At 55.4% G+C, this 13,055-nt stretch overlaps 1 protein-coding gene across 1 annotated transcript in view; it reads left to right on the forward strand.

Moving 5' to 3' along the window:
* The first annotated feature begins 11,154 nt into the window (after positions 1 to 11,154).
* Positions 11,155 to 13,055, forward strand: part of HS3ST6 (heparan sulfate-glucosamine 3-sulfotransferase 6) — a 37,143-nt gene continuing 35,242 nt past the window's right edge. Inside the window, 1 exon segment of the mRNA XM_029957749.1 lies at positions 11,155 to 11,164. Coding sequence (XP_029813609.1) covers positions 11,155 to 11,164 — 10 coding nt within the window.

Consider the following 13,055-nt stretch of genomic DNA (forward strand, 5'->3'; position numbering starts at 1 on the left):
CTTGCGAGGGGCTCTTCACCCCATTAGAGCTGGAAACCAGGTTCCTGGAGCCTGGATTCTTGAGCTGGGCTTTGCCAGACTGCAGTTCCCTCCTCCGAGGGGGTGAAGTCTGCTCTGGAACATGAGAGCCAGCTCCACATCCCCCTGCACTGCCCTCACCTCGGGTTCATCTCTGTTTGCTCACCAGGCTCCAGTCTGAGGGTTCAAGCTGCTTTTTGACCAATTGATTCTTGGATCTTTAGGATACTGGGGAGAAACTCTTCCCTAGGAGGGTGGGGAGGCCCTGGCATGGGTTGCCCAGAGAAGCTGTGGCTGCCCCTGGATCCCTGGAAGTGTCCAAGGCCAGGTTGCACGGGGCTTGGAGCAACCTGGGCTAGTGGAAGGTGTCCCTGCCCATGGCAGGGGGTGGCACTGGATGGGCTTTAAAGTCCCTTCCAACCCAAACCATTCCAGGATTGCCCTGGACTGGTGACCTCCAGGTGAGCCCTGGAGCACAGAGGTGTGTGGAAGGAAGGGATTTTTGGGGTGGTTTCCCGTGAGGTGCTGCAGTGATGAGGCAGCAGAGGTTCCTCCCACTCCTGCTCTGTCCAGCAGCTCGTGCCGCGGGGGATCCAGCCGGGATTCCACACTGCCTTGCAGTTCATGGATGCAGGCACGGGAGGGTGCCAGCGCCTTTCCTAACCCTGCTCCAGGCGCCGCAGGGAGGGAAGGAGGACGCTGGTGAGGGATCCTGTGCATCCACCCGTGCAGCAACGAGAAGGAAAATTATCCGGAGCCAGACACCCTCAGGATGGTTTCAGTAGAGATGGGACATTTTCCTGGAAATCTGGCTGGAGATGGGATTTTAGCAGCGATATTAAAGACCTGAGGCTGGAGGGCTCCAGGCAGCTCCTGGTGCTGAGGATGAAGGAGATACTCCAGCAGGGAATATTCCATCCCGTCCTGTTTTGGCAAGGATATTAAAGACTTGAGAGTGGACAGTTCCAGGCAGCACCTGGTGCTGAGGATTCAGGATGCAATCCTGCAGGACAGATCCCATCCCAGCTCCCTGAGCACCCACAGCCACCCTGTGCACCCACAGGGTCCTTCACCCTCCCCAGACCACTGTGGGTGCCCAGGGCACTCAGAAACCTGCTCTTCCCTCCCTCCATGGCCCAGGCATTCCCTCTGCCATCTCCATCCTCATTCAATTATTGCACTAATGACAATTCTGCCTTTAACGAGAGGATTTTGCTTAGCTGGGAGCAGCTCAGCTCCAACACACAAATTGAATTACGTTTCCAGGCCGACACAAACTTCCCTGGTTGTTTGGAAAATCATTAATTTCCTCCCCCGTAGCCTCCAGCTGACCTTCCCTTTTGGGTTCTGCCATTTTTTTATCCACATGCCACGCAGGGGACCTGCCCCTGACCCTCCTCGGGATGGCTCCAGCCCCTGGCACGGCAGCCAGAGCCCGCCAGCAGTTAGATTAATGCTCCTCATAAAGAGGACAAGCCCCACAGAAATTATGTTATGCAAGGGAAAAGCAAATGGCCCGGAGGCGCTCGAAAGCCCTAATTACTGCTACTCCTTGGAGCCAGTGCCCGGCTGCTCCTGCTCCTGCTTTCACCTGGAATTCTCACTCCTGTTTCCTGGCCTCCCAGGGGTGGCTCCTTCTTTGATATTTGTGTAATTTCATTTCATTTGATCCACAGTTTTTCCCCCTCCAGCTGTGCCCAGTGACACACCAAGGGCAGGAGGAGGCACCTGGCTGTGAACAGTCCAGGTGACCCCAAAGCCCAAACCCCAAAAGCCCAAGACCCCAAAGCAGCGTTTTGGGGGGTTATACATTGGGATATCCCTTGGGACAGGGAGCACAGCCTGATTTGGGGTGCTCTGGAACAGTCAGTCCTGGTAAATGGGTGTTTTCATCCCAAGCTCTGCTGGGTCCCATCCCAGTCACGGGCTCTGAAGCATCAGTTTGCTTAAAAGGGGTTATTTGGGTTCCTTTGGGGGCTGTGAAAATGCACGTTTTGTGTTAATTACAGAAAATAAAGTGATGGCAATTAGAAAGAAAATCCCACCCCCCATGATTTCCCGGCAGTGTGGGGGCTGGCAGGAGGAGAGGTGACTCTCCATCACCTCTCCCGCTCCATCCCGGCGACCTCACCTGTCCCAGGGCATTTCCAGCAAAAGCTGGAGAAAATGAAAGGCTTTTTATACTTCATTCACCAACAATAACTTCATCTCTCCCTATCCCAGCTCCCCCCCTGAGCTGCCACTCGCTGGGCACTCGCCGATCCCATTCCCAAGGTTTGGTTAATCCCACTGAACCTCCCGGAGCCACGAGGTGGGGAAATTTGGTTTTGGTTTGTGGTGTGTGTTAATTAGGGAGATAATGATTGGAAACATCCAGAGCGAGTCTGAGCACGCCAGAAAAATATTTAGCCCGAGGAAAATTTTAATCTTTTCTTTTTTTTTTTTCTCTTCCCTTCCCCGGCTGTTGAGCTCCGACTTTTTAAGGCAATTAGTGAGGGTTTAGTTGTTAATCAGTCATACTTAGATGCTCGCTTTGGGGTCTTATCTCACGCTCCCAAGTGAGCATCGCTTCTAATCAGGAGCTTCATTTTTGAGGTGGGAAATACCTGTCCCAGCCTGGTGCAGGCGTGTCCCTGTGCTGCACCAGCACCTGGCAGGGGAGCTTTACATTGCAGAGTAGGAATATTTGTTCATGGAAAGGGTTGTAAAGCATGAGAGCAGGCTGCCCAGGGCAGTGCTGGAGTCCCTGTAAGTGTTCAAAGAATGTGTGGATGTGGCACTTGAGGACGTGCTTTATTGGTGCTGGTGGACGGTTGGACTTGATTTTAAAGGTCCTGTGGGGATGCCACAGCACTCCTGCCCTCCCCATGCTCCAGTGGGGAGCTGGGTGAACCATCCCAAAACACACCACCCTGGGGAAAGGGGCCACCAGGGAAGGATGCTCCGGGCTGTGCCACCATCGTTCCAGTCCAGTGCCAACATCAGACCAGCACTGCCAGCATCGGCCTGGCCCTGTGAACATCGGTCCAGCTGCCTCAGCCAGCAGCACATCCCAGCCCTGCCAGCACCATCCCAGCCCTGTCAGGATCATCCCAGCCCTGCCAGCACTGGTTCAGCCCCGTGAGCATGAGTCCAGTCCCATGCCAGCATCAATCCAGCCCTGTGCCAGCACCAGCACAGCCCTGCACCTACACCAATCCAGCCTTCCCAACGCTGGTCCAGCCCTGTGCCAGCATCATCCCAACCCTGGACCAGCATTATTCCATCCCTCCCAGCATCCAGCTGGCCCAGTGGCTGCTCCTGTGGGCACCCCACCGTGCCATGGCCCCAAACCCCCCGTGCTGGAGGGCGATGCCCGGCCGGGGCTCTCTCCCCACCATCCTCCTGCCGTGTGCTTTAGAACAATACACTTTACTGTCTGCAATAATGATTTGTTGCTTGTAAAACCACCGTGATTAACTACAGTTTAGCCTCCTGGTTTCATGTCTTATCATGTTTCATCTCACACAAAAGACATTTACAGTCTATTTTCAACTTCAAAGCAAATGCTTCTTGCGTGAGCATTAAGGCAGAGGCAAATATTTAAGCAGAACCTGTATGGAATTAGTGTCTCTTGATGTTCCCTGCTGAGTGAGGATGGATGACTGCCCCAAAAGGCAGGTTTTTCCTATTGTTTTATGCACCAGTGATTAATATTTCGTGTTCCCACTGTAATAGATTTGCTGGCTGGCACTGGCCTGCCCCGACAGTGCTTTCTTCATGTCTTACATGTCCAGCTTTTGTGCACTTGGATATAGGGAGTGTGACTCTTGGCAGGGTCCTCTGGGCTTATTGAAGCCTCCTGTCTGGGTTTTTGAATTAACTTCATCTTGATGGGTGGAATGTTCTCCTTCCCCACTGAAACCTCTGTCCTGACACTTCATGGTGCTCTGCTCCAGCCTGGCCCCCTTTGCTGCCCCAGCTTTTGGGTGGGTGCTGTTCCCTCTCTCCCTGGCTGTGCTCCCACTGGAACAGGGACAGAGGATGGCACTTCAGGGACTGGATCCTTCAGGAGATGAGGCTGGATCCTGCCCTACAGAGATGTGGGATATGAACTGAGGAGAGAAGCTGCTCCCACCCCTGGTACCACCTCTGCCATCACCACCCAGCACTGCCCGTGGGTTTCTGCTTCCCAGCTCCGGAGGAGGAACCACAGCATTTGCACTGGACTCACCAGCACTTCCACACCACAAATCCCAAAAAACCCACCAAATTCCCATCCAGCCTTGCCAGGGCAGGATGAAAACAGCCCAGGACCAAATTCCAGTGATTTGAAGCTGAGAACACTCTCGTGAGTGTTTGCCTGAACATTAAATATAATAAAGCCAGGAACTATAAGGGACTGCTCTGCTTATCATCCAGCCTGGAGTTAACCTGATTCAATTAGCATGAACAGTAAATACAGCTCATTTGAATTCAGATGGAGGGGTTGCTGTGGCTTGATCCTTTAATTTCAGGAGTAGGGAAGCTGTGGGAAGGCTGCCAAGGATTTCTGCAGAGCCTACATTCCCCCCGGGACTGGGTGCTCAGAGGTCACCTCTGAGGAGCTGGTGTGTTTGGGGTGAGCTGAGGGGCTTCCTGGAGCACCCGGGAGGATCCAAGGATTTTGAACTGCACCATTCTGAGATGGAAAATGAAGACTGGAAAGTGGTGGAGTCTATTTAAAGAGGAAAAGCTGCGCTCGGGAGCGATGCTGGGGCCATGTGTCTGCAGGGCTGTGCTCATTCCTCCCAGATTATTTTAAATTCGAGCATCTTTCCTGCATCACAGTCTATCTTTGTTCCCCTCTGACGTCTTGAGTAGGGGCTGGGATTTTATGGCCGGGGCTGTTCCTGCCAGCAGCGCCTCAGCTCTGCTGGAAATCGACTTCTCTGAGCTTTCAAACCAATCTCACAGCCATCAGATCCAAAGTAAGGTTCAAACTAGTTAATCTCAGATTAATTTAAGCTGCTGGCTCTGGCGGGTGAAGCACCAAGGCTCTGGCAGGGAGGTAACACAGGCAGGAGGTGTTGCCTCTCCCAGCCACATCCCATGTCCATCCGTCTGTCCATCTGTCCAGCTGGGGGGACATGGATCCACACAGCTCCCTGTCACCTGTCTGGACATGCTAACCCTGGATAATGGGACTAAAATAGGGTGGTGTGCTCTTTTCCTGGGAATTCTCACTCGAAGGGAGTGGGGTCTGTGGGTTCAAGTTTGCCCAAAGGTGTGGGGCTGGGTCGGAAGCCAGTGAAACGTTTTCCATCATCTCTCCTGACATTCCCACATAACTTAGGTTGCACTTAATTAAAATAGCTCGTTTAAGGGATGGCTCCTAAGATGCAAGGCTGGAGACTGCCCACCTTTCCTGCCCAGCCCACACACAGCAGGATGTGGGGGCACCAGTGGGACCGGCTGCCTGTGCTGCTCCGGTGGGAAGGGCATGGAGGGATTGTGGATTTGGCACTCAAAGAGCTTTTGAACCCCCTGGATCGCTCAGTCCCCAGGGAATGTGACCCTCCTCATCCCCCAGTCCCTCCATGAAGTGAGGTACAGACCAGTAGCCCCCACAGAGCTGGTCCAGGCTGTCCCATCACCCTGTGGTGCTGTGGGATGGGAGTGGGAGGAAATCAGCAGGGATAACCCTGGAGTGTTCCTTGTTTTGGAGGGATTCATTGGGAGCTGGGCTCCCTGTGAGGGGCAAACACCAGGCCAATGCCTCCACCTCAATGGGGGTTAAAGGGGGAACGAGGAGAGGCTGTAATTTGTCAATACACCTGAAGGGCAGATCATCCCTTCAGTTATAGCTGCTCACGTGTGTGAGTCACCCAAATATGTGAGGTATTTGTTTAATTTCTCCATTTGGGGCCAGCACCCCTCTCCTGATGCTTATCAAAGTGTCCTGATGCTCATCAAACCTGTGGCTTGGATGTGGGCTCCAGGGAGGAATTGTGCTCCTGTGTTAATCCAAGGCACTGCTTAAACCTTCAAAACTGGGCCCAAAAGGAGCCTCTTTGTGGGCTTGTGCCAGTCACTGCTGGAGCAGGGCTGGTTGTACCCAGCGCTGGGCAGGACCTGAGTTTCTGCTTTGCATGACAGTGGGGTGGGGGGTATTTTGGATCCTGACATCCCAGGGAGGTGGGAGCACCCAAAGGGAGCTGTGACCACCCTGAGCTCAGCTTCAGCCAGGCTGGGAGTGACTCCTGATGCTTCCCAGGCTGCTCCAAGCATCCTGGGCACCTGCTTGGCTGGCGCCGGGGTCCTGCTCTGCTGCTGTCCCCTCTCCCAAGGGACCCGCTGCTGAGCGGCGCTGGTGCTTCCCTGGAGAGCTCTGCCTGGGGGCTCCAGCCCATGAGGAGGATTAAATGACTGCAAACCATAAAGGAGTCTGTAAAATTAGCGGCTAATTAGCAGCGACTGCAGGGCACATCACACCGCGGGGGCTCCCCGGCCCCAGACATTTGCATTCGCTCGTAGCCCAGAGCTACCAACGTGTAATTGCAAAATTAGGGCAAAACAAGTGATTTGTTGCTACAAATGATAAGAGGAAATGGAAACACCCTCCCGGCAGAGCTCTGGCGAGGCGGACATCAGACTCCTGGCACAGCGGTCTGTGCCTCCTGGGCACCGCTGGCAGGACTTGATCCAGCCGCTGGCAAAGGCGGGGCACAGCACGGACAGACAGGGCTGGAACAGGGAATGGTGTCCCCTGCCACCAAATCTATTGTCCCCTGCTGCTGCACGGAGGGACAGGCTGGCACAGCCCCCAGAACGGGGAGGGGGATGGACCAACAAATGACCAACCAACCCAAAACGGATAATAACAATCCCACGGATCAACAAATAACCCCTGGGCATGGGTTATTGTTGGTGGATTTGCTGGGTTGGGATTTTCCCTTCCCTCTGCTCTGGTTGCAGCAGCCCTGAGCTGGGCAGCCGCCGAGGGGAGGACTGCAAAGCATTTGCTGTAGAATCTAAAGAATTTGGAGTGAAACCCCCAAAGAAATTAAGGACAGATGGGTTAGAGGGGAAAAAAGAAACCCAAATTCCTTCTGCTGCTCGGTGCCTGCCTCCAGGGCACTGCCTCATCCCTGCCCTGGCTCTGTGCTGCCCGGGGGAGGGATGGGTGTCACCCTGCGTGCCAGGCAAGCTGGCAGAACCTCTGCCCTGGGCATGATGCTCCTGCAGCACCCAGGGCCATCCCCACTCTGCCCATGGCTGACCCTGATGGCCCTGGGGGACTCGGGGCTCCTCGGGAGAGCCCCTTGTTCCCAACCCTGGCGAAGCATCAGCTCCTCGAGCGGAGCAGGAGGCACGTGGGGCGAATTGACCTCCTCTCCCCAGCCAACAGCTCCCGAAGAGGCTCCGGGGCTGAGATGAACCCAGGGGCTGCCCGGGGTGTGAGTCCATCCCCACACCCGTGTTTATGTGCTGTAATCACCGGGATTAGGAGCTTTCTGCTTGGGCTGGCGCTGGAATGCTGCCGGCACCGCGTTGGCCCCAACACCTGCGTGCTGACTTCAACACCTCAAATATTTCTGATGCAATTCCCCTTTTTTTCCTCCCCTCCTAAAGCAAACTCGACGTGTTAATGGGTAGAAATGAAGCATAATTGTTCCTTTGTGTGAAATCAGTCGGTAAAATAGCAGCAACTTGGCTGCAAAACTGGAGCTGCAAACAGGTTGGGGTGGGATCCACCTGGGCTTCGCTCCGGGACCGCCGGGAGAGCAAAACCTTCTCCTGTGGAGCTGCTGGTGGGAGGGAAACCAGTGGGCAGGGGTGGGAAATGGTGCATCTTCTCCTCTCTGAAGGTGCTGTGGATAATTGCTGTTGGATAGCGCTGATTTTACCAGGGGGTATTTGCTGTGTTCCCGTGTGCCAAGCTGAGGTAAACGACATCCAGATGAAGCCAACACTGGCACTGTCGTGGCCAGGGAGGAGGAGGAGGCAGAGTGTGTGCGGATGCAGCCCTCCAGATGCAAACAATAAGGCCAACGGATCTTGATTTCATCTGTCAAGTAATTGGGCTGGAAGTCTGTGATGCTAATGACTCCACATCAAGCGGCTCAGCACTCAGATGTGACCCATCCCGTGCCGGGGGGGGGGTGTGGGGGCTGCAGCCCGCGGTGGCCGTGATGAATATCCCCCAGATGTGATCCCACAGGGGAGCCCCGACCCACATGTGTGTTATTAATGATGCCGAAGATCTGAGGTTAAAAATGACCACGGGGTGTTCACGTGAGCCCCGGGGTGGTGGGTCCTGTGGGCTGGTCCTGCTGGGGGGGGTGATGGGAGAGGGGCTTGGGGGGGGTCTGGCAGCCCTGGGTGTTCTGGGGAGCCAGAGGATGCTCCAAGGAGCTCCAGCAGTTGTGAGAGGTAAAGGTGGGGATGACAGGAGGGAGAGGGATGCAGGGATGCCCTGGGAGGCACATGGGGGCAGAGCCAGCAGGCTCGTCCCAGTTGTCCCTGTTCAGGGGGTGATGGGCAGCTGGTCCCTGCATCTAAGGCTCTGACAGCCTTTGGTTTACTGTCTCCAAAGCTCCCCAGCCTCATCCTGGCAGCTGGGATGCAGAAGCCTGGCTGTGGCTATATGACACCCTCAGCATGAGGAGGTGCCTGGAAAACTCACTGGTCCCCTGTGCTGGGCTGCTCCAGTCCCCTCTGGCATTGCCCTGGGGACTCCAACCCTGCTGCAGGAGGGACCTGTGGCACAGCCAGGGGTCTATCTGGGCTCCATCCCCAAGGTACAATCCTAAAACCTGTTCCCAGCATTTTGGATTCATGGGGGCTCTTGTTTTTGTCTGAGCTCCCAAGCTGGGTCTGGTGATGGGTGAGATCCAAGGTGGGGACATCCATCCATCCCCACAGCCCTGTACCCCCCTCCATGGTCCTGTGCTCCCTCCAGTGAGGGCTGTTGGGCTTTTCCCTTCTCCAGGAGGCTCAGAGGATGTATCCATGAAGATCCCATGGGAGCAGGGGCTGTTGCTGTTGGGATGTGTTTGGCAGGAGCTGGAGGAACAGGCAGAGGGTCCCACGTGGATGAACCAGGGCTGGCGTTGGGGGCTTCTGCTCCAGCTGACTCCACTGGGAAGTGACAGGAGAGTCTTGGAGCACCAGCACCCAAGTGCTTGGACGATCAGAGGCGTGGGATGCACCAGGAGGCTGTGCTGGTCCGAAGTCCCTGGGGTGGCTCTCCCGGGCTGAGGAGCCCCAGGTTATGGGCGGCTCCGCTCCCGTCTCCGTCTGCCCCGGCTGTGGCAGAGCCCTGGTGATGAGCCTGAAAGCTCCTGTCATCAGCCCCACTCCAGACAATCCCTGGCTCCTTCCCGCAGCCCCGGCAAGCACTGACCTGCCTTTTGGGGAGGGGCTGGGGCTCGGGGGTCACACAGCACATGTGGGGCCTCTGCTATGGGAACCAGATGCCAACATCCCCGGGAAAGGGGATCCTCAGCACCACGAGGCTTTTGCCTCTAAATGGGGCTTTTCCCCCCGGAGCTTTCCCCGTGGATGTGAGCTGGGAGGGGTCTGGGCACCGGGAGGCAGATCCCAAAGCTCCGAGGTGCTGGGCAAGTGCTCACAACCCCCGGCACCTGCGGTTTGTTGGTGCACGAGGTACGGCAGCCCCGGGGAGCCGCGTGTACCCCACACCCTCTCCCACCTTGGAGCCCTTCCAGCCTTTCCCTGCTGATTGCTTCAGCATGTGCATCACACACGATGAGAGATGAGCGGGATCAGCCCTGGCCTGCTGGGTGAGGCTCAGCAGCTGGACCCAGCCCTGCCCTTGCTCCGGAGGCAGCGGTGCTCCCGTTCCACTCACTGCTCCCTGATCCCGGGGGACACCCAAGGGCTTCCTGGAAAAGGGGTGTCTTTCACCTGGGAAGTGGGGTTGTGGCCCCAGTGTGACCTGCTGCCCACCAGGCTTTGGTCTCAGCAGCTGAGTATCCACAATGCATCCACTGCTTGGGGAAATGGGTGTCATGGAATCCTGGAATGGTTTGGGTTGGAAGGGACCTTAAAGCCCATCTCATCCCACCCCCTGCCATGGGCAGGTACACCTGCCACTAGCCCAGGTTGCTCCAAGCCCTGTCCAACCTGACCTTGGATACTTCCAGGGATGAGAGCTCCAGGCTGGCCCAGGGAGTGGGACCCTCCCTGTCCGTCAGGTGAAAAGTCAGGATTCTGGCCCAAAGTTGGGGCCTGATCCTGCTGCTGCTACTGAAAAACTTGTGACATTCAGGTTTTAGCACATCAGACTCTGGAGGCTATGTTGCCACAGTGGAGGTTTTGCTGGGGGTGCAGCTGGCCGGGGTTTGATCCCGTGGTTGGTTTTGCCTCCCTCTTTGACACCACATTATTTTCCTGTTTCCAAACCCATCCAAACACCTGACAGAAGGACACTGGGAGCTGCCTCCCTCCTGGCTGGCCCCAGAGAGCCCTTTGAACCCCCCTTTTTCCCCTCAATGCATTTGAGATGTTTTCTTCCAAATTCACGTTTCATTAATTGCTTGGCTACGCTCCAGATGTTCCAATCCTCGATCCCACACCTTCCTCTCCCTTTGGCCACTGGATATTTGGCTGAACCAGAGCCAAATGAAAGCTACCCCCCACCTGTGCATGGAATTAGCAGTGGGCATGCCAGAGCTCCATGGACTCGTAAACGTGGCCATCTGCACCTGGCGACAGCATTTTTTTAGAGAAAACAAGGAAAACACCCCCCTACCCTCCCCACATGGGTTGAGTTTGGGGTTTTTTGTTCCCCTGGAAAGAAAAAAAAAGAAAAAAAGAGAGGAAAGTTGTAAAGGATTTGCTTGGAAGAAGCCATTTCCCACAGAGATTGGGCACGGCCACGCAGAGCTCGTGGCTGTGACTCAGGGAAGGAGGATGTGTCCCAGCTGGATTGGGAACAGCTCTGCGTGCTTCCCAGCTGATCTGGGGAGAGTTTAGGATGTAATTCTCCAGCTGTGCCCTTCAAGGTGAAGAGCTGAGCCTGTTTTATGGCACAGAGCTGGCCCTGCCTGCCCAGGGAATGGGGAACTCGGCTCCAGCCTTTCTCCAGTGGGTCTGGTACCACAGTCCCACCCTCGGGGCTGCCCCTCCCTCCTTTGCCACCCTCATTTCATGGGGTGCTGCTGCACCTTGCAGGCTCCCCAGTCCCACACCAGTGTTGTCCCAGTGCCTTTGGTGCAGCCCCCAGCCCAGCAGCAGGGCACAGTGCAACAGGGACATGACATAATGGAGTCAGGCCTGGTTTTAGGCTAAAAAATAGGATTAAACCTTGCAGTGACTCTGTTGGTAACGTGCTGTAGGTGCATTTTAAAATAGAAATCAGAGAAACATTGAATCCCAGAATGGTTTGGTTTGGAAGGGACCTTAAAGCTCGTCCAGTTTCCCCCCCTGCCGTGGGCAGGGACACCTTCCACCAGCCCAGGTTGCTCCAAGCCCTGTCCAGCCTGGCCTTGGATCTCACCTGCTGTGGCCAGGAGAAGTTCCCTCATGTTCTCCTCCTCCCCCAGAGCTGAACTGATGCCTCATCTTCCCCCACTCCAAGTGGGATGACACTATTGATTTAGACCTGCGAGTGAGCAGTGGGTGTTGAAACACCAGCAGGATGAATTCCTGCACTCCCAGGCTATTGATGGGCTGCTCCCAGCCCTTACTGGGAAGCTTCCAAGCTCATTAGAGAGATGTCTATTTGCCATGTAATTAACTCCAAATGAGACCAGCAATGAACACACCATTATGGTTCCAGGGAGTTACTGAGCTTGTAAAGAGCAGGTAAACAGCTGCCAGGATCCCCCTGGCTGGACAGGCAGCGGCCTGTGGAGCAGATGGATGAGCAGAGACACAGGGATAACGGGAATAAAGGATGTGAGGAGTGCTGGAGAGGCTGATAGAGAAGGGTTGAAGGTGGGGCTTGAGATTTTGCTCCCTCCCTCCCTTCCTGAGAGGGACAGAATGGCTCCAACAGACCCTCAAGGGCTTTGCCAGCTCCCCAGCACTGAATGCACCTCCATCCTCAGGTTTTTGGGCTGAAGGTCCCCTGAAACATCCACCAGGAAGCCAAGAACCTCACTGAAAATCCCAGTCCATCTGTGGGCTGAGCTGGATGGGCTCCACACTGTCAGCTCTGGCTGCATCCATCATCCACTGCACAGTGTTGTTCACCATCCCAGTGCTTGGTATTCCCTGGCTCCTTCCAAAGGGGACTTTCTCTGCTGGAAATGCCCTTGCTGCTCCATGCATCCAACCAGGATAAGGAAATTCCTCTTCTTCCACAGATCTGTGTGACCAGTCACTGGGTAACAGCAAATTAAACACAAAAAAAGCACTTTTTGATGCCTTCTCCCATCCCTGTCATTTTATGACTCCCAGGATGATGTGAAACTGGTGTCACTCCTGTACCTTCACACAGGAGGGCACCAGGAAGGGAACAGCTGCCCCCAGTTTGCATAAATATGGGAAATGAGGAGGGAATTGGGGTCAGGGCAGGGCTGGGAAGCTGCACTGAGGATGTTGGAGTCCTGGGGATGGGGTTTGCTCAGCAAAGGGCTCTGTCTGATGCCCTGTGGCTCTGCCTGCCCTAATGAAAATCTCACATTTCACATGTATTATTTTTTAAATTGAAGCTTTTTTTAAAAAAAAAAAAAGACAACAAAAAAAATCAGGGTTTTGGCTGCTTTATCCCCTTATTGGGATTACTTAAATCAAAAGCAGAAATGGGGGGGAGGCTCCTTTTGTGATTCCAGCTGGCTGAGAGCCAGCTGTGGCTGTGCTCCCCGGGCTGGTGTGGAGGCAGAGGGTGGCTGGGGGTCCCCGTGCTCCAGGAGGTCACTGTCCCAAAGTGCCACCAGGAGAACAACAAGGAGCTGGTGAACCCACGTCCCTCCCGGGCTGGTGGAGGGAGCAAGGTCACACCCTGCCAAAACCCTCCCTCCCGGGATGCTGCTCCCTTCCCTTCCCAGGAGAGCGGTTTGTCCCGGGCCACGCTGCCTCCACCTGGCTCAGCCCCCAAATCCCAG

This window comes from Manacus vitellinus, unplaced genomic scaffold, assembly GCF_001715985.3.
Source record: "Manacus vitellinus isolate BGI_N305 unplaced genomic scaffold, ASM171598v3 scaffold_12_pilon, whole genome shotgun sequence".
In the NCBI taxonomy this organism is placed as follows: Eukaryota; Metazoa; Chordata; class Aves; order Passeriformes; family Pipridae; genus Manacus; species Manacus vitellinus.